This window comes from Mastigoproctus giganteus, chromosome 9 (assembly GCF_048544385.1).
Source record: "Mastigoproctus giganteus isolate SK-2022 chromosome 9, ASM4854438v1, whole genome shotgun sequence".
In the NCBI taxonomy this organism is placed as follows: Eukaryota; Metazoa; Arthropoda; class Arachnida; order Uropygi; family Thelyphonidae; genus Mastigoproctus; species Mastigoproctus giganteus.
In genome coordinates this window covers 138,836,335-138,858,921 of record NC_143583.1, presented here as the reverse complement: position 1 = coordinate 138,858,921, position 22,587 = coordinate 138,836,335, and the positions used below count along the sequence as shown (strand labels likewise).

The window sequence follows — 22,587 nt, the reverse complement described above, 5'->3', positions numbered from 1 at the left end:
GCACATGAAATGAACAACTGGGTGATATTTGCTGATGTTATCGAGGCAGAGTTAGGTGGGTTGGAAAACTATTAGCTTGGGAGGAAAAACGGACTAATAGGTTAACAGTAGCCACTGGCAGAGGTGAAGGTGATTCTTGCACTGCTTCTACTGAAATGAGCAGCAGCCTGAAAAACAAGGTGCAGGGGATTCAGGAGACTGCTGGGAGTCATTGTGGAACACATAAATACATGGGCTGTGTTAGGGTAGCTAAGAATAGAAACAGGTGCATGTATACTTGTGTGAACACCAATGCTAGGAGTTTGGTAAATAAATTTGATGAATTTGAGGTGTTGATCAAAACTTCAAAGGCAGATACTGTTGGGGTAACAAAGATGTGGTGTCACACAGATATAAGGAATGCAGAACTGGAATTTTAGGAGTACAATGTGTACAGGAGGGATACACAGGATAGGAAGGAGAGCAAAGAAAAACAGCAAAGAGTTCTTTACTTTTGTAAACTCTAGAAGGAAGGGGATGAATCAGATTGGTCCACTTGATATCGATGGTTCAACAGTTGATGATTCTGATGAGGAAGCTAACAAATTAAATGAATATTTTGCATCTACATTCACACATGGAGTTATTCAGGTAGGGGAATGCCAGAGGTGTATTAAACTCTGGCAGTAAGCTAGATAATTTTGTAAAAACTCACAGTAAACTGGAGGAGATATTGTTGAAGATAAATATAAGAAAGGTACCTGGGGTGGATGGAATCTATTCAGTTCTATTAAAGGAGGCAGCAAAGGAAGTAAGCAAACCCTTAGCCGTAATTATGAGAGCTTCCTTGCACTCAGGGGAGGTACCCATGGACTGGAGAAGTGCAAATGTGACCCCAATTCACAAAGCAGGATCAAATGGAGACACAGATAATTACAGACCTGTTAGTTTAACTTCTGTTCCAGGGAAATTAATGGAGGCACTGGTTAAAGAAGCATTGCAGGATTATCTAAACAAGACTTCAGTTACAGCTCGGACATGGCATGGGTTTGTTAAGGGGAAGTCTTGTGTGACCAATTTGATTGGATACTATGATGTGGTCACAAAGGCACTGGATGCAAAGAATAATTTTGATATCATATATTTTGTTCTTAGAAAGGCTTTTGATACTGTTGCACATGGAAGGCTGCTGCAGAAATTGGAGCAGTGTGGCATTGGAGGCAAACTGCTACTATGGATAAAGGGATGGTTGAGTTGGAGAAGACAGAGATTGGTAATCAGTGGACACTGCTCTTCGTGGACTAATGTTATTAGTGGAGTTCCCCAGGGTTCAGTGTTGGCTCCATTGTTGTTTTCTGTATTTATTAATGATAGACGGTATATCAGGCTTAATGTCCAAGTTTGCAGGCAATATGAAGGTTGGCAGGATTGTTAATGACACTAATGGCAGTACACTGCTGCAACAAGATCTAGAAAAGTTGAGCAGGTGGGCTGAGAGGTGGTAATTGGAGTTTAACATTGACAAATGTAAAGTATTGCATATGGGAAGCATTAACCCAGATTAATGTATCAACTGTGTGGTATTACACTGACAGTGGCAGACAGTGAAAAGGACCTGGGGCTAATTGTGCAAGCAGATATGAAGTTTTCTGAGCAGTGCAGACGGTCTGCAAGAGTAGCTCACGGTGCCTTGTCAATGATATACAGGAATTTTTCTAGCATGGATAAGGAGGTGATTATCCCCTTGTATAAGGCAATGGTCAGGCCACACCTTGAGTACTGTATACAGGTCTGGAGGCCTCGTTTTAAGGTTATTGTTATTATTTGGTTTTTTAGGAGCATTAGCAACTAAGGCCATATTGCTCCGGGGATATGCAGTGGTCATTCCCTGACCTTACTGCATCCTCCATATTTGGTGGGCACGGGCTCGAACCCCAGTCTAATCAAGAAGCATGTGCTAAGCACTGCTGCTGCTTCCCACCTGGCTAGGAGGCGCCGTTTTAAGAAGGATGTAGAGCTGTTGGAATGAGTACAGAGAAGGGCAACAAGATTAGTGAATGGAATAAATGGTTGCTCTTATGAAGAAAGGCTTTTTTTTTTTTTTTTTTGATTTGGTAGTTGTTGGCGCATCGGCTTCTGTGGCCATATTGCACCTCTCAAGGTTTTTGCAGTACTTTGATCCAAGCCCGAGGCGGGAATCGAACCCGCGACCTTTGGGTTGCCGGGCAGGTACTTTACCCACTCGGCTAGCCCGGTCGGCGAAGAAAGGCTTAAGTTTTGCAAATTCCAATGTCTGGAGACTAGGCACCATGATCTTAGTGAGGTGTATAAAGTCTTGTATGGTTTGAGCATGCTCAATGCTGATGGAATTCTTTCTTTTGCTCAGAATAATTGCCTGAGAGGGTATAAATTCAAATTGAGCAAAGACAGTTGCAGGATAGATGTGTTGAAGTCTTTAGCCAGCAGGTGGTTGATTGCTGGAACAAACTTCCATTTGTCATTGTAGAAGTTGATAGCTTAAATAGATTCAAGGCAAAACTAGACAAACATTTGGAGCGAGTGGATGGGTGAAATTAGGTTTTTTTTTTTTTTTTTTTGGCTGATGCTGTATAAGCTTGCTTTCTTGCATCATGTGCCTCTGCTAATATCACCATTGCTATTGCATTATGGCTGGATTTTTGCTTCACATCCATTTCACTGTATAGAGCACTATAAAAGCTGTATACAGTCGGTCCTCGTATAGCACGTGTTTGCATTACACGAATTCGATCATACACGATTTATAAATAGGGGAACGATATCTTATATAACACGAACCGAATTCGCTTATACACGATTCGCCTTTGTGTTTACAAGAAATGGCAGTCGAACGCGGAATCACCCCAACTGAACGCAACACGATAGCAATGAAGAAGAGTCTGAAAATGTATTTATGTGTTTTATATCAGTGAAGGGGAAACACATTTCACCATAATAACGTAAAAACCAACACAATTCAAGCTATCGGTATAATCACAAATGCAATTAGATCGAGTTTACTACCAGTTTATAACAGATTCCACTAGCAGAAACGCAACTGGAAATTGTTTTTATTGTTTTATGGTAGTAACCTCCAGAAATGTGCTTTAGTAAAATGTGAGGTGTTAATTAATAGTGTATCTCGGCCTTTACGGTGTTGTTTATTCAGTTGCTACACGCACGCAGCTTTGTTTATGTGTATCAAGCGTGCCTCCTCGTTTTGTAATTGTGCTTTATTCCCTAAAAATGAGTAAAATACTTAAAAGGTGTGAAAAGGAAGCGTCCTGGCTAAGACACTGCAGATTCAGAGAGAGAAAAAAAAAAAAAAGCAATATATCGATAAACAGAGGCGGACTGAGTCAAAAATTCTTACCCGGGAAAATTTATAGTGGCCTCATACTACGGTTTATGGCCAAAATTACACCGGCCTCCGGCCCACCGTGGTTCCCCCCGTAAGGCTTATGGCCAGTCCTCTTCTGTCGATAGAGAAAAAATACGAAATTGTGAAACGCTTTGAGCGAAATTAAAGACCATGTGATATTGCACGTGCTACAGACCTAAATGAGGCAACGCCGAGAATTACAAAGAATGCAGCGAAAATAAAAACAACTTTCATAGCGGGAACAACTCAAAGTGTAATTAATATCCATTAGATTAAGACACAAGAATTGGAAGAGATGGAATGGCTCTCATCTGTTTGGACAGAAAATCAAACAAAAAGCAAGTTTGCTTACGATAGAAGCAAAAGCATTAGCAATATTTTATTACGACTATTTTATTTAATATAATACATTTTTTAGTATTAAAAATACTTTATTATAATATAATATTATTTTTATTACGTATTTTAATCGTTATAAAATACGTAAGTATTTTATAACGATTAAAATTACCCGATTATTTATTGTGTTTGGTAATGTTTTGGTTCCAAATGTGTGTTCAATCTTGGGTGGTCGGCACCTAACCCTACTTTTCCCATAGGGCCTGTTGTTTATATTGCACGATTTTGCATTGCACGAGGGTTTCTAGGAACGCAACTATCGTGCTATACGAGGACATACTGTACTCTATTCACAGTTTCATATGTTCTTTGCTTATGTTGAAGTTATTTTATATAATTTAGTTGTCTGTTTGTTATTTGGTTTTTAGGAGGTTAGCAACTAAGGCCATATTGTTCCGGGGATATGTGGTGGTCATTCCCTGACCTTTCCGCATCCTCCGTATTTGGTGGTCATGGGCTCGAACCCCTGTCTAATCAAGAAGTGACTGCTATGCACTGCTGCTTCTGCCCACCTGGCTATGGAGGCGCCATATAATTTAGTATTTTCCACAAGAAGAAAAGCTACAATTTTTTGAAGATTATGTGTGCTGAATTTTAATTTTTAGTTTTTGAAAAATAAATCATCATCATCATCATCCTTAGTGTGTATCTACTGATAAAATTTTGTGTAAAGTGTTTTCTTGTAAAATTTAACCCTAAAAGGATGTTAATATTGATCTATAGCCTGGAACATCAGAACCAAAAAAAAGAATGAGGATGGACAGAATATTGAAGCTGATGACATTGAATCAGCTCTTTATAATTTGTCATCTGACGCTGAAATAGTATTCTATTCAAGTGATGTGGATTCTGAATCTTGTTGATGTTAGAACACTACAAACAACAGATGTCAGCATTACTTGGAGTGATGATTCTTCAGAGATGAAATCCATTCACTAAAAAGCAGTGCCTGCTTGTTCCAGTCCCCCAGAGAAGTGCTCCAAGAGAAACACCCCAAGGCACAAATAAAGGACCACTGCAAATATAAGCAGCAGCAAACATGTTAAAAGGGGGAACTGAGTCATTGATGATAATAAGGCTGTCCTTACTATCTTATCAATTTGCGTACTGAAAAGGGAGCTGCATTCCTTCCTATGAAAGTGGACAGACACTTAGTAGACATGGAATTTACTACCATTTACAGAAAAGTACCGGAAGGAAAAGATAGACAAACAATTTCAACTGATGCTGCCAGTGAAGTAAGAAAGATTTAAACATGTTAAACATCAGCTGTCTTTGGTTAATTGGGTAACCAGACTGGTAGAACAGTGGCAACCTTTGACAAATCTGTTTAAAGAAGAGGTTAGAAATGGTGAGAAAAACAATGACTACTTTTTAGAGCTATCGAACTGAAAAGCACTTCAAGTGATCACTAGTGTATAGCACTGACTCATGTTCAAATTCCAGTTCACGATCCAAAAAGTTTTGAAAAAGACAAATAAATGAACTCAAGAAAAAGAACTTCTGAATCATAAAATTCTGGGGAAAGCAATCCTAAACAGGCCAAGTAAGCTGATAATTCTAAGCATTTTATTCTCATTCTGGCTTGCAGAAAGAAATTTGCTGGTTTTTTTTTTTTTTTTTTTTTTAACACGTTATCCCAAGGCTGAAAATCTGAATACAGCTCTTCAATCAACATACCTCACATCCACGTACTGAGGTCATTACTCTGAGATACTGAATATACTGAATAATTTTATAAGCAAATTTATTTTACCAACAACTTAAAATATTGCAGTTCATTTTCAAAATTGATTTCCATTCTTTTGCTCAGTGAGGAAGTACTTTGTGGCTGCATGTAATACATGGTATACAAGTTCCCACTGAGAAATAATGTTCCTATAAATGTTGAAATAGTACAAATTCATCAACTGATAGTGCATCATTTTCAAATTTAAAATTATTTGTGGATAAGTTCCCAGTACTTCTTGGTGTTAAAGATAATATAAAGAAATAGATGAAACAACAGATGTTTTTCAGTATCAGCTGTCAAACACTACCAGAACCTATCATGAAAGAAGAAATAACTGATGTATAGTGATCCTTGGTAGAGGAACAGATAAGTGCACAAAGAAGTTTGAAACATAACAACCTATCGAGTCATGCTTGGCATTTTAACAATTCCTCATAGCAGTGTTATGAATGTGAGAAAATATTCAGCTGGATTGAAAAAACAAAACTAAAGAGTTCAGATCTTTTTCTGGTGAAGGTTTGGAAATTCTTCTAACACCGAAGTTTATACAGCAGGGTCATTGTTATAAAAAAAATTCTAGCTCAACATTTCTGAAGAGAGCAAACCCTGCAACAAAATCTTTCTTGAAGCAATCATAATCAGTTGATGTTTAATAGAATATCCCAAACTGAAAAACACAGACAGAAAAATATTAAATGAGCTAATATTTATAAGCATACTGTACTTGTAAACAATGCTATGAATGTATTTTAATATATAATTTGTATTTTGCCAGTGAAATTTAATTTCTAGTGCAATATGGATTTTAATATTTTTCTGGAAAATCTATTTTCCTCCTGCTTATAAATGTCTGATCTCCACTTTCCTGATAGGCAAAAGTTGGCAGCTATGTATGCTATATACAACTGAATTTTAATCAGTTCGATATAATAAGGTATCTATGGCTATTTAACTTTATACCTTAGCCAAAAAAAAAATATTTTAATGTAATTCTACATAGAGCCATGTGCACATAATACAACGTTGGAATCTGTAGTGCACATAATGCGAAATTATGAAAAAATAAATTTTTAAATATAGTAATGCAGGTGTTATCTGCAATCAGCATAAATTAATGAATTATGCATGTGCTTGATAGAAGTTGTTTTATTTGTTTAATTGTATTTTAAAATGAGCAATGAATCTGCATCAAAATTTGTTTCAAATTAAGAAGTGCAACAGAAATCCATAGAACATTAAAAACAGCTATCAGAGAAGATTTTATGTGTTGTTCAAAGACTTTTCAGTGGTTTGCAAAGTTTCTTCCTAACTCTAGCCACCCTACAATTACAGAAACCAATGATTCAATCTCTTGTGTTCATGATCTGATCAGGAATGATTTAACTAATGTTTAACTAAATGTGAAGCTGCTTGTGAAATTAGTATTTCTTATGTGACATGTCAATCAATTTTAATACAGGATTTGGGAATGCAATGTGTTACGGCTGAGTTAGTGCCTTGTATTCTCACTGATAATCACAGAGAGCAGTAAGTTATGACATGTCAGGATGATCACCAACAAACATGCTGCTGCTGCTAACCCATGCTTTGCTTTTTTCATCATTACTGATGAATTTGGATGTATGGCTATGACCCAGACACAAAGACCTAGTCTTCTTAGTGGAATATACTCTCACTTATGGGGGGCGAGAGAAGCAAAACAATCTTGACTGCAAAGGTCATGCTTACAATATTTTTTGATTTACAGGACACGGTGCGTTCATTACAAATTTATCGTGCATGATAACATAGTGAATCAGGAAAGTTACAAAACATTCCTGATTCACTATGTTAAAACAGTTCTATGGTGATTGTGGTTTATGGTTAGAAGAAAAATGGCTGGGTTTCAGGGAATTGGAGCACACATCGTGACAATGCTCAAGTGATTTAGTATCCTGTGAATTTGTTTTTTTTTCCAAGATTAAAGCCTCCTTGAAAGGTCTGATTTGGGATGCATGGTGAAATTATTCTGAACATAACGCAGAAACTATTATCAATTCCAAAGAAGGCTATCAGAAATGCTTCGAGAAGTTGTAGAAGCATTGTAATTGTACACAGTGCATCATTATGCAAATTGTTCTGCATGGTAACAAGATCTAAGAAAGAAAGCAGTTCCATCACAATTATGAGATGCTCTTCAGAAAAAATAGGCAGAAAAGCTAGCTTCAGGAAATCAGTATGTGCATCATGACAATGCCCCTGTGCATGCTGCTGACTGAAGAAATTATTCAGAACTCTTGAGAGAGGAACTATTAGCAAGAATGCTAACAGAAATTTTAAGTGTTGGAAATGGTGTATACAGTGTCAAGAAGACTACTTTGAAGAAGATACATCCAAATGGCCAGTAAGCTTTATAGTTTCCCAAATATTAGTTCAGTCCACAAATGTTTTGATTGCACTTCATACACTTAAGGAAATGCACCCCAATCACCATCATCACACCAGAATGCTTGCTAGTTCAAAAATGATGATTTCAAGCAAGGTTATTCATGCTTCAATTATCAAATGAATTACAAATGTTACTGTACAATATAGTAAATTTTTTACTGTTAACTCAGGTCTGTTAACTCTGTTTACTGTTACCTCTGTTTACTGTTAACTCAGGTCTTTTCCACCCAGTATGGGTGGAAAGACCTGAGTTAACTGTTGACAAATAACTATTAGAGATAAGTGGTCAGTAATTTTTTTAGAAAACTGCTTGCATGAAGAATAAGTTCAGAGATGAATTTAGACTTTAGCAAAAGATTTTCAAATACAGTGGATTCTGGTTATTTGGGCTGATGGTTAATTGGGGCAGCCATTTATTTGGGAGAAATCTTAAAGAATAGAACTCAATTGAGAAAGAAAATAGCCAGGGTTTTCTTCGCTTAATTGGGACAACATGCTGTTTAATCAGGGCAGGAGACTTCAGAACTCGAGATTACCCTACGATTGTCTTCGACCATACCACGTGGTTCGGTCAGATTTCTGGAGGTCACAACCATAAAACAATAAAAACAATCAGCAGTTTCTGGTTTATTGGGCTTTTCTGTTAGCGCATTCTATCATAAATGGATAGTAAACTTGATCTTATTGAATTCGTGATAATACTGAAATCTAGAATTCTGTGGGTTTTTATGTTATTATGGTGAAATGTGTTTCCCCTTCTATGAAATCTCCAATCATATAATAAACTTACATTTTCAGAATCTTCTCTTCATTCCTAATTTTTAAGCTTCATGTATTGTATTGGTGGCAATTTGGTTGTACCGTGTTCTTTGTTATTGATTGCTTATCTTTTTTACTGCTTTAAATTTAATCAATCTCCTCTCCCAAATGTCAGTGAACAGAAATAACAACTAGTTACTATGTATATATTAATTAAATTATGCATGTAAGCATAAATTTATTTTTATTTAAGTAACATGTGGAAAATATTCTTCCGATTTTCATGTACCATTTAATTTTTTTTAATTGGTAAGGTAATAAAGTGTAAATTTGTGCTTAATATATCTTTACTTTTATAGCCTGTGGATAATATTCCTCCTATTTTCACTTATTTTTAATTGCTGTTTAACAGAAATAAAATTCAATTCACAATGACTGGCACTCACTACATATCATATAGTGAACGTACTATACTATGGCGAGCCCATCGTAAAGTGATTTGAGAATCAATATACAGAGATATAAGAGATTTGAGAATCGATATACAGCGATAAGATATACAGACAATCAATCATAAGGCGGGAGTCCACTGTATTTTTAACTATTTATGTGAAACTTTGCATAATTGGGGTATCCACTTAATCGGGCCAAAATGCACTATCCCGATTTGTCCCAAATAACCAGATTCCATTGTATTAAATTATAAAGGAGAGCAAAACAAAAATTAAATTAAAAAATATTATCATCATAATAAAAGCTTACCAGGTGCCAATACCTGTAACCTCCTTCATTATCATGATTTAAGGGAGAAGTGGCACGGCTGAGTGGAGGACTTGTTTTAAAAGAAAAATTTAGGGTTTCTGAAAGAAATGCCTTTTCTTAACAAAGATATGTAAGAATATTTTATTTTTATCTAAATATACCATCATATTTTTAAGATAAAAAAATATATATACTGTATATCTAACTTTAATATTCACAGTGAATCAACTGATTATTGTCCTCTGTGGTATTATAATAGTTTCACCATTTGTTTCTTTTCACTTTCACCACTTTTCTCTCTCATTTGAAGAGTTCTGAATTTGAATTCAGTTATAACATAAACTTGAAGAATTTATAAAGACCTCTTTAATCAGGACTATAGTTAACTGATCTCAGGTGGAGGGAGTAGGGTTCCCCTCCACCTGAGATCAGGTAACACATTATTCTTAGGATTACAGTCTGCACAACATCCAACCAACACATATATTACACAGTTTCGGCAATTTTAGTGCCAAATACCAGTTTTTCAGTCAAGTATCCTACTTACATAATAATAACTGTCTAACTAATGTGCAAGTTAGTGCATTTGCATCTTCACGATGGTGGGACTGTTAGTAATCCTGGGTATAACCTCCATACACAAGCGCACTGGGTGACCACCCAGGTGTGAAACAACATAACCAGGGGTCGAGGTGTGGCACCCACACCATATGGAGGAATGCCGCCCCTCTGTGTTACCAGGCAATACTAGGTGGAAGATGACTCTTATCAACCAGTGCAATACCACCACTTTGCTTATTGGAAGCTCGAAGTGGTAGAATCCATGTTTAGTCTCCAGAGCTAAGTTCCAATCAAACCTTCCCCATCTCTTCCATCATGCAGTATGACTGATGACTTTTGAGGTTATGATGAACATTATGGCGAGATCCAATCTTCCTTACATTTCGAGGGTACAGCTCTAAAATGGTGATCGCTAGTTAGTACACCAGACCGAACCTATTGGTAACTCTCCAGGAGGCTTCCGGATCAACTAGTGTATAATCTTCCTACCTCTACTCTGCCAGATAGTGACTGGAGGGAGTCCGAGTAGTGTGCATGCATGCATGGGGGGTGGGGGGGGCATCGTCGAGGCCACGTTATGTCAAGGATCTGGGCATATTCTTACCATGTATACGCCATATCCAAAAATCTCATTACTTCATACAGCATTGTTGCTGCTGCTGTTGTTATTTGGATTTTAGGAGCATTAGCAACCAACGCCACATTGCTCCAGGGATCTGCGGTGGTCATTCCCTGACCTTTCCGCATCCTCCGTATTTGGTGGACACTGGCTCAAACCCCGATCTAATCAAGAAGCGTGTGCTACACACTGCTGCTTCTTCCCACCTGGCTACGGAGGAGCCTTCATACAGCATGTCCCCCCCCCACTTTTTCTTACTATTGAATACACCATGAATTGTCAAACTAATAGAATAAGCTTATCTGCGAAAAGATCTAAACCTCCCAAACATATGTGGGCTCAATTCTAATCTCAACGACGTCCATTCCCACTTGCAATCTGCCAAACCTTATGTACTTTTTCTGACAGAATCTCAGTTACCAGTCGATTCAACTACTGCTCATCTCAATTGCCCAAATATTTCGCTGTATGATTCCTTTCACCTCAAAGGTAGTACTTGTGCATATGTCCATTTTGATATTCCCTGTCAGAGACTTGATAATTTTGAATCTCCTCTTTTTGATCTGCTTTGGCTTAAAATCTCTCTACCTCATTGTGACAAATTCATCTGTTGTCTCTACAATTCGCCCAACTCCACTAATCACTTGGAGTTCTTTGACTTCCTCTCTCTGCAACTTTACCTTCTCCAGTCCAACTTTCCTAACAGTGAGGTAATTTTTCTTGGTGATTTTAATTTTCACAACTCCAGCTGGCTTCCATTTTCTAGTAACGCCGACCCAGCTGGTCGAGATGCTGAGGCTTTTGCAATTACTAATGATCTTGCACAGATTGTTCATTTACCTACAAGAATACCAGACAATCCTAACCATACAGCCAACACGCTTGATCTTTTTCTCACAAACAAGCTTCTAAGTACACAGTCGAAGTGAGCGGTCCTTTAGGCACCTCAGATCACAACTTGGTGATTGTCTCTTCTCCAATGGAGCCTTTATCTCATGGCTATTTTCAACCTCGTATTGTTTGGCATTACAAGAATGCAAAATGGGATGACTTGCGAGATTTCTTTTCTTCTTTTCCTTGGTTGGATCACTGTTTCAAAACTTCTGATGTCAACATTTGCTCAGATCGTGTCAGTGAAATTATTCTTGTGGGAATGGAATCCTTTATTCCACACTTCACTTTAAAATCTCGTCCTTTATCTAACCCTTGGTTTTCCAATAAATGTGCTAAGGCTGTTCAAGAGAAGAATGTTGCATATCGTAATTGGCTTGTTTCCAATTCTCCAGTTTCATTTTCTGCCTACAGCAAAGCTCGCAACAATTGTAAAGCAGTCAATCAGTCCAAACTAGATTTTGAACAGGCTAAGAGCAGAAAACTTGCTTCTTGCCCTAATGGTAGCACAGCATTCTTGCCAAAGCTATTGGCCACAACTATTGCCCATCTCTGCTCCCACCTCTGTCCAAACCAGATGGTTCTGTTGTCATTTCAGCCAAGGATAAAGCTGACCTGCTAGCATCCCACTTTTCTTCCAACTCATGTATTAATGATCTTGATAAAACACCTCCCACCATTCCTAGTATGCTCCATTCAATGCCTCCTGTGGTCTTCCGTCAAAAGGATGTCAGAAGGATTTTGACGAATCTTGATGCTAAGAAAGTTCCAGGTGCTGATGGTATTTCACCACTTGTTCTCAAAACCTGTGCACCTGAACTTACTCCTGGTCTTTGCCACCTTTTTTCACTATTTTATTCCAAAGATGTTTTTCCTTCTTCTTGGAAATTTGCTCATATCCAGACAGTTCCTAAAAAGGGTGACAAATCAATGATCAGGTATGGATTCTGTCAGTGTAGATCCACTGGTGATATTCTGGCTTATGTTACTCATTTATGGACAAATTCAATGGAAAAGTTTGGTGGAACACAAGCAGTTGTTCCAGACATCTCAAAGGCTTTTGATCGTGTTTGGCATAAAGGTCTTCTAAACAAGCTTCCATCTTATGGTTTTTCAACTGTTTTTTGTAATTGGTTATCCAGTTTTCTTTCTGATCGCTCACTGAGGGTCATGGTAGATGGCTCTCTGTCTTCTAACTTCTCCTCTAATGCTGGTGTCCCCCAAGATTCAGTTCTTTCCCTCACTCTTTTCCTCTTGTATATTGACTGGAATTTCTATCCATAGTTTTGCTGATGATAGCACATTGCACTCCACTTTCCATTTTGAGAAATCTTGCCATGCTCAATCAGCTTCAACTTCTCGAATATCTGCTACCAATTCCTTAAATGCCGATCTCCAGGTAATCTCCAGTGTGGCAAAGACAGCTTAGTTGATTTCAAACCTTCTGAAAAACGCAGTCTTGTCTTATATCTCGCAAAAAGGATTCTTCTGCTCCTATGCTTATCTTTGGTGACACTCCGAGTTCTAGGCAAAATGATATATCTCTTTTGGGGATTACCCTTACTTCTAATCTCTCTTGGCATAAGCACATTACAAATATTGCTTCCTCTGCATCTAAAAAACTTGGTTTTCTTTTTCGCTCTTGGCATTACTTTTCTTCTAAACAGTTGTTCACTCTGTACAAACCGCAAATCCGCACTACCATGGAATATTGTTCCCACATCTGGGACATTGTCCCCAAAACCTCTCTCAGACTACTAGATTCCATTCAGAAGAGGGCAGTTAGGTTAATTAATGACTCATCTCTAACAGAGTCTCTCCACTCACTGTCTCATAGACATACTTGTTTCTGCTGCATGCCTTTTCTACAGATACTTCCCTTGGCACTGTTATTCTGAATTGGCTTCTATAATTCCTGCTCTCACTTCCAAAACAGTCGGAACACGTGCCACCACCAGCCAACATCCATTTACTATCCAACCTTTCCTCTTCCCCATTTATTCATTCAATTGCCATTTTCTGGAACAACCTTCCATCATACGTATTTCCTGAAAATTACGTATGAAGAATAGTCTACAGAAGTTTAAGTCTAATGTCAACAAATATCTTCTTTCATCTTCTCAACCTTCAACCCAATCATGGTACTAAGTACTATAGGTTCCAATATCTCCCGTGTTTGGGATTTTCATAAAAAAATAAATAAATAACCGTCTATTATTGAAAACATATGATATTATATCCACTCACATATTATTATATTAACTACCATGATTAGAACAAATTTCTTAGTAATGATGGAAAAAAGTCACCTGGCCTGACAAATCCTCTTTCAGTTGTTCCATGCAGCTGGCAACCAACACATGGCAACTGCAGTGTGACTCAGAGAACCTATCATAATAGATGCAACCACAGCAGGCTGCTGGTAGAAATGTGATGGTGTGAGGAATCTTTTCCTAGTGCACATTAGGTCCTACGATACCAATAGATCAATGTCTGAATGCCAGCACCTACTTGAACATCACTGCTTTCCAGGTGCATCCCCTTTTTTTGCTGATGGCTTCTGGTAACAGCTGAATAAGCTGTTAAACTGTTACCAGATGGAAAAAATGCCATATGCAAGTCACAAATAATTTGGAAATGGCTCCAGAAGCATGAAGGTTATTGTGACCGGCATGCCCAGCCGGTCACAATTTCACTATTTGCTGTTAAACAGCTCATTTCAGTCACAATTTGCTGTTAAACAGCTCATTTCAGTCACAATTTCACAATTTGCTGTTAAACAGCTCATTCCACTCCCTCCCACAATACTCATTCAAGTTGAAAACATGAATGAGTATCTGAGGAAGTGGAATGAGCTGTTTAACAGCAAGGATCTGCTGCCATCCTGTCTGAGAGAGCTGCAAGATGTGAATGGGTTTGTATGGGCCAGTATTCCTATGGAATGATTTCAGCACTTCATGAAGACAATGCCAGTATCACCTTTTTTGGCTCCCAAAACAAACTTGATTCAAGACTGTTCTGAGGACTGGACAAAGCTATTTGCTATTAGATTAAGGGCAAGTTACTGCTATGGATAAAGGAATAATTAATTGGAAGACAGAGTGGTTATCAATTGGCACTGCTCTTCATGGAATAATGTTATTAGTGTTCTCTAGGGTTCAGTGCTAGACACACTGTTGTTTTCAATATTTATCAATGATATTGATGAAAGTATATCAGGCTTAATGTCTAAGTTTGCAGATGATACAAAGATTGGAAAATTGGTTAATTACAGTCATCAGGGTGAGCTACAGCAATAAGATCTAGAAAAATTGGGTTGATGGGCTGAGAAATGGCAGTTGATGTTTAACAATGATAAATGCAAGGTACTGGCACATGGGAAGCAGTAACTCCCTGCTAGCAAAGTTTCTGTGATGCATTGACAAAACCCAATAAGCTGTCCTGGCAGCATGTCTCCACTGACCAGAGTGTAACACCACATAGTTGATACATTTCTCTGGGGGTTATGGTTAACCATGGTTAACCATAACCCCCAGGCCGTGGTTGGGCTGCATGTTGAGTGCTGTACACAGATCTGGAGGCCTCACTTTAGGAAGGATGTGGATCTGTTGGAATGGGTGCAAAGAAGGGCACCCAACTGTTGAAGGGAACAAAAGGGTGTTCTTACCTAGAAAGAGTTGAAGTTCTACAAATTGCAACATCTCAAGACTAGGCACTACAGGGAGATTTGATTGAGATGTTTTCTAGTTCTTCATGGAATAAATTTGAGAAAGAACTAGAAGAAAAATTCTTGGAGGATACAGGTGGGTTAACTGTGTAGTTTTTTTTTTTTTTTTTCTGATGCTATATAAACTTGCTTTCCTGCATCATTTGCCATTACTACTATACTAGATCAGTAGACCTAACGAACCATTCCTCTTTCTTAAAGATGGAGGGAATGTAGAGCTGTGCTTACCTTAGGCGCAAAGCATTAAATTTCAAGCACATTGGCAAATAGTAACAAAGCATAATTTATATTAAAAAAAAGTGGGGGGGGGAGACTCATGCTTTAACAAGGATCATTTAATTTCTGCACATCTGCCACATTGCCCATTCACTCCTACAATCAATATGTAGGAACAAACATAACACCCAGTAAACCCTATAATACACTGATGAGCCAAAACATTATGACCACCTACCTAATATGATGTTGGTCCTCCACGTGCAGTCAAAACAGCTTGTACCCGGCGAGGCATGGATGCTACAAGTTTTCCAAATGTGTCTTGTGGTAACTGGTACCAACACATAACCAGCAGATCCTTTAACTCTTGTAAGGTCCATGGTTGAGATGCTGCAGATCAGAGTTGCTGTTCCAACACAAACCACAGATGCTCAAAGGGATTGATGTCTGGGGAATTTGGAGGCCAGGGCAATACCTGGAAGTATTCCTCATGTTCCGCAAACCAGTCTCAAACAATCCGGGCGGTGTGACATGGCGCATTATCCTGCTGAAAGATGGCACTGCCAGAGGGGAAGACCGTTGACATGAAAGGGTGTACCTAGTCAGCAATGATGTTTAGGTAGGTGGTAGACATCAGTGCTCGGCAAATGGATGACTCAGGGTATCCCAGCAGAAGATCACCCAAAGCATGACACTGCCACCACCACCGGTTTGTTTTCTTCCCACAGTGCATCCAGGCGGCATCACTTCCCCAGGTAAATGACGCATACATACCCGGCCATCCATATGGTACAACAGGAAATGCGATTCATCGGACCAGATGACCTTCTTCCAATCACTCAAAGTCCAGTTTCAATGCTCGCGTGCCCATTGTAGGCACTGTTGCCAGTGAACCGTGGTTATCATGGGCACTCAGAGCAGTCTGCAGCTACGCAGCCCCATTTTCAGCAGGGTTTGATGTACTGTGTGTTGTTACACATTACTCCCGTCACCAGCATTCCAATTACCGGCGAACTGAGTTGCACCACAGTCGCCCTTCTGTTGCCATGTACCATCCAGGAGAGCCTTCACTCAACTCGATCACTGATGAGCCGTGGTCGTCCAATACCTCGCCAGCAGTTCGTGGGTTTCCCCGCCTTCGGCCACTTTTGGTAAGTACTAACCACAGCTGACCGTGAGCATCCCACCAGCCGTGCTGTTTCGGATATGCTCTGATCCAGTCGTCTGGCCATTACAATTTGGCCTTTGTCAAACTTGCTTAAGTCCACTGCCTTTCCCATTTGAAGAACAAGAGTAACACTGATTAATGGAGCTCAGTATCGGGTGTTTTTTATACCATGTCCCGACCCGCGCTGTAGTTCACCTACAGTTGCTTTGATTTGCATAACAACTCGTTGGTCATAACATTTTGGCTCATCGGTGTATAAGCACAAGAAGAGCCTATGTAATATGCAAAAAATAAAAGAAATAATAATTGCTTGATTTCCATTGATCCTATTTAGTGAAATTTGGGATGGCTTGACAAATCTTTCTAAACGATCCCAATATAAAATTTTATGAAAATCTATCCACTAGGAGTAGATGTTATTATGTGTGGATAGATGGATAAACTATAGCTGAAGGCAATTGAGGCACATATGCTAACGTGTTATAAAGTGCTATTAAAAAAGAAAAGGGAAATGAAGTTGGTTATCTCATTACCAACACTGTTCACATAAAGAATTTGTGAATATCCATATCGTAGGTGAATTACTAAGATTTCTGTGGGTTTGGATTTTGTGGGATCCTGGCTACTTTTATATGCTACTGAATGTATGCTACTAACAGGTCTACACTGTTTTCTGCTCTTGATTTGAATCACTAAGTTAACACTGCTATCACCCTGCTTCTGATTGTGACTGATCAAACTGTACCATATACCATAAGTTGAACTGTCAGAAATGGAAAGCTATCTCTGAACACAGTTCATACTGAATGGTAGCAGTCAGTAGATTAACCAATAAAATCCTGAGGTATTCCTCCACGCAGGAATCAGAAACAAAGGTTTTCTCAAAGAGAAACTGTGCATGAAAAGGCTATTACATTCTGCAAACCAGATGGAAAGGATATTTATTTTATGGGTCTGCAGGGCTTGTATTGATAATCTCTCTGATGTTGCAGAAATGCATCTCACCATCATCAAAAAAGCAGTCAGAATCCACTCTTCTGATTTTCATAAAAGGGTTGGTACTATAATTTTTAAACTTCCTAATCCCCCCCATCCCAACCAAAAGTTCTGTTCAGCTATAGAATAATGGCTATTTGAAATCTATGTTCCACAACCTGGTTGAGGTGTACCATTCCAACTTATGCGAAGACTACTTCAGCCCAGTCACATTACTCAACAAATTCAAAGTAACTTATTCAAAAATATAAACATATCCACTGTAACAAAAAAAAACAATGTATATACATTCTTAAATTTTTGAAATTAATATTTGTAGATTCATCTGACATCACTGTTTGTATATGAAGTAACAATGCCAACTTTTTCCCATTAAGTCCTGACTATTATAAGTTTCATGCCTTCTCCTTTCACAATTAAGGTACTAATAATGAATAATGAACATTAAAGACAATGAAAAAATGGCAAGACATTATGTGATGAACACTCGAAATGAAAAATAACATTTTCTACACTTATGAAAAAATAAATAAATAATAATAATAAATAAATAAAAAAAATTATCCTTAGGAAAAAGAATGGGTAAAGAATCACATGATCACTATACTTAGGCTGAACATGGGCAGAGCCACCTAATATCAGCTTTTAAGCTGAAATTCATTAATAAATATAAAAAAAAAAAAAAAAAAAAATATATATATATATATATACAGGCACCATTATTGGAAAACTGGAAGAAATTCAATTATAAGAAAATTTCCAACTATATCAGAACAGTTGACACATATGGAGATCCATATCCATTTAGAATGAGTTTGGGAGACAATGCAAGTCCAGGTGAAATTCCTTGAACACCTGAAGCATGTTTTCAGATGTTCAAGGAAACTTTCAAAAAAAAAATTTCTTACCGCCAGGCACAAATATGGCAACATCATAAAATATAGCATATAATTCCTCAAACTCTAGAGTGCATGCACTGAAAAAGTCAAGGAAGAGAAAGGAATTTATGAGCTCCTTCCACTTTCTTTATATAAAGAAACTGTATCAATCAGGAAGACCAGCATTTTATCATGCTCAATTCCATAAGAGTAAAGAAGGAACATTTGTAAGAAGGTCCTGCAAAAGTTGATCTATTTAACATTTCAAGTACTTCAGACATAAGTGAATTTAGTTTTGAGTGCTTTTTAATTCTCTATAATATCAATGGTTATGTTCATAATATATCTTCACACAGCACTGGTTGTCTCATCAATGAGAGTTCACATATTTTGTCTGAACAATTTCATCCCTAATTATTTGCAAAACATGGGTGACAAAAACAAGGGTCCAGATTTTTTTTTATTTATTGTTTTATTTGGCCCTTGTTCCTTTGTGCATTTTTGAAAACACCTTCAGAGAAGTGTATTTCAATTTCCACAGAGGAACAATGACATTAATGAAAGTAGGTATTTATCAAATGAATGTTAAGATTGCTTGCTAGAAGCTGCACAATTCAAAAACAGCAGTTTTTTTTTTTTTAATATGAAAATAGGCTCGTATGGGATTTTTTTCTGAATGTGTAATGTGAATAGGTAATTAATTCTTTATATTTATAATATATAATTTTCTAATGATAACATTATGAATTTAGTGAATTAGAAGATAGCAAACTTTTTAAGCATCAGGAAAGTGAACTTTGTTAATAGATTCCAAGAACTTACCATATTTGTGTGATTTTTCTAGCTTTTCAGGAATTATAGACATATTATATATAGAAGCTTGTTTAGGGACTAAAGTTAATAATGCACCATCTGGAACCTAATAAGAAAAAGTAGGAATTAAGAAATGCCATTTTCTTCATGAAATTATAGTAAAACTTCAAAAATCCAGCAATGTTAGATCTTAGTCTTATCCAGATTTTAGAAACTAATGCTGTATGGCTAAAAAGAGCAGACCTTCAACTACTGTATAAATATCACAAAGCATCTTGCTATTTTGTAATGAAACTATGATACATGCATGCACAGCTATTATTTCAAAAGTAGGTCATATAAATTTGAAAAAACAAGCAGTTTTTTTTTTTTGTTAAACTTGCAGTTCAGACTCTGATGCTAAAAACTGTTTTGTACACTTCAGTATGGATATGATTCTTCATTGTGGATTAGATAATTGAATTCTACCATTCACCATGGGAAATTATCATTTGGCTCATAAAATACGATTGGGTAACTTTTATGAGCAATCACATCTAGAACTTATGCTTAAAACACAAGAAAAATAAAAAATCCACCCTAGTTGTGATTGTAAATTAAATACTGCAGGAAATACTGCTGTAGTTTACTCAAGCAGCATATTTCCTGATGTGATATAAGAACTTGGGCTATTGGATGGTTTGTTGATAAATAAAATCTCAAGTTGCTCAAACTGTATCTAAAAAAAAAAAATGTCATGCTAGGACCCCCATTGTTGCTGCTGCTTCATCAGAGACATACAATTAACCCATCATCGAGAATTGTGCGCACAGTGAAGCTGGAAAAGCAGTAATTAGCATCACATTCTAAGCTGTGCATATGAAGTCTGTTCAAAAGTTATTTGGATTATGCTTGTTTTTTTAAGCTGAGACAGAGTGTATGTTTAGACATGTCCCATCCTTATCTCTGTGCAGTAAGCTGTTCACTTGTTTATGGCAGTCTGTCATTGTCAGCTGATAATGAAGATTTGTTTGCACATTACATATTTCAAAATGTTAGAGTACAGTGAACAAAGTGTGTTTATTAAATTTTGCTTCAAAACCAGAAAAATCACAAGTGAAACATTTGATCTTAAAATAGCATATGGAAACTCTACACTGTGCCATACACAAGTTTACTACTGGCATTGTCATTTGAGGGCAGGGGGTTTGTTGAACCTGATCTGCAATCTGGACAGCCCAAAACTTCAACAAATAATGAAATCATGTCTCAAGTGTGAACTTTAATATAAAATTAATGACCAAAGATTAATTCATTCTTGAAAGCATGGAAGAAACTTGTTCTTCCACACTTTCATTATACTCACATCATTCTGTTTTAATGAAAATTCTGAACATAAGGCACATATCCACACTGTTCATGCTGTGGCAATTAACAGAAATGTGTCAACATGAACAATGGCACAAGATGCTTTAATTTGTTTGCATGAATGACTAATGATAGACATTTTTGAAATATATCATAAGTGTATAAGAACCACAGGTTTATGGGTATTAGATCCTAAAACCAAACATCAATAATCCCAATAGAAGACAGTCTTTCCCCTGACCAAAGAAAAAAAAAAAAAAAGACGACAAGTGTGTAGCAAAGGCTATGTTGCTAGCATTTTTTGACTGGGAGGATGTTGCCAATCATGAATGCACTCCAGAGGGACACATGATTAATAAAAAGTTCTATGTTGAAGGTCCTGGGATGCCTTCATGATGTGGCTCGCATTAAAAGACTGGAAAGGTGGAACTGTAGACTGGCCATATTATTGTGATGCTATGTTATGTTATTTTGGTTTTTAGCAGCATTAGCAACTAAGGCCATATTGCTCCAGTGATATGCAGTGGTCATTCCCTGACCTTTCCACATCTTCCGTATTTGGTGGTCACGGGCTCGAACCCCAGTCTAATCAAGAAGTGTGTGCTAATATCATTGTGATAATGCACTTGCATAAATTGCAACTTCTGTAGACTTTCTTGGTCAAATACAGAATTGCTCAAGTCCCCATTTTCTCCATGCAACTCCACCCATGCAATTCCATCTTGACTGGGGGATGGAATTGCATGGAATGGACGCTTAAAGGATGATGTCATTTTGATGGTGCACAAATAATAAAGGTTAATATGACAGTTCAGCTTTTGGTAATTTTGAAATCAGCTTTTCAGAGGTGCATCCAAGAATGGAAAAATCGTCTGGTTAAGTGCATTACCTCACAATGACACTAGTTTAAAAGGGAAAGAAGTCATCCATCCATCCCATAAGTTTGTTTATTATTACCATATTATAGCAGTTTGGATATTTTCTGAACGGACTTCATACATTATGGAGCTTGAATGACATTGAAAAAAATATTTTGTTTTCAAGTCAAAGTCAAAAACTAAGTCAAAGTTAATGTTGACTCATGCTGAAACTACCTCAAGGTTTGTTTTTAGTGGGATTAGTTTTGAGGGTATCTGAGAGTTGATTATCAATGCTACCTCTCCATGTGCCAGACTGTTTGGATTATGTGCAATAACAATCTTGCTGATGTGTTATGTAGTTCTAGACGGAAAGTTATATGTGGTTTCCTGTAGGCAGAGGGGTCATATTATGAGAGGAGACCATGGATGTCGGTCAATTTACTATGATAGCCTCTAAGTTCCACTGCAAGAAGGTAAGCATCATTTAGAATCCTCAATTTGTTTCCAAGGTAATATTTTTCAAATTTATCTTTTCCCTTCTTTGGAAAGCATGGTTTCTCTGTATCCGTCATATTCATCCCATCGTATCCTTGTATCCACCGCTATTGAATAGTTCTAGAATCTGGCCACCTTGTTGTGAACTAACTTCTAAGTGTATGCAGTTTGATTTTCATCAGGATACTACAGTAGATACTGTAGTATTCTGCTGTGGAACAGCACCTGGTTGTCAAGTAATTAGCTTATTTACAGCTTTTTAGTTTGTTTGCTTATTGTTTGGTTCATTGGTATAGCAACCTTGTCCACTCAGCTAGTGATTCACTTGATGGTATGATACCTCATTGGATGGCGACTGATAATTGTCTTGTGGTGAATTGGGCATAAGTTGGCTTATTAGTATTTGGAGCTGGTAAGGAATTTTGTCCTCTTGGTAGGTTACATGTGTTCGGTTTTGTATCGCTGTCATGTTTTTTTTTTTTGCTTTTCCAAAGGGGACACTCCTTGGAATACGCTGGATGTGCTTCTTTGCAGTTAGGACAATTGAGTGCTGTGGCT

General features: G+C 37.5%; 1 protein-coding gene across 4 annotated transcripts in view; it reads right to left on the bottom strand.

Moving 5' to 3' along the window:
- Positions 1-22,587, bottom strand: part of LOC150080768 (plexin-A2-like) — a 1,384,718-nt gene that overhangs the window by 101,682 nt on the left and 1,260,449 nt on the right. For all 4 annotated transcript variants that reach the window (XM_090381170.1, XM_090381171.1, XM_090381172.1 and 1 more), the window contains 2 exons: positions 19,337-19,433; positions 9,459-9,556 (listed from right to left, as the gene is read on the bottom strand). In XM_090381170.1, coding sequence (XP_090237296.1) covers positions 9,459-9,556; positions 19,337-19,433 — 195 coding nt within the window. The remainder of the gene's footprint in view (positions 1-9,458; positions 9,557-19,336; positions 19,434-22,587) is intronic.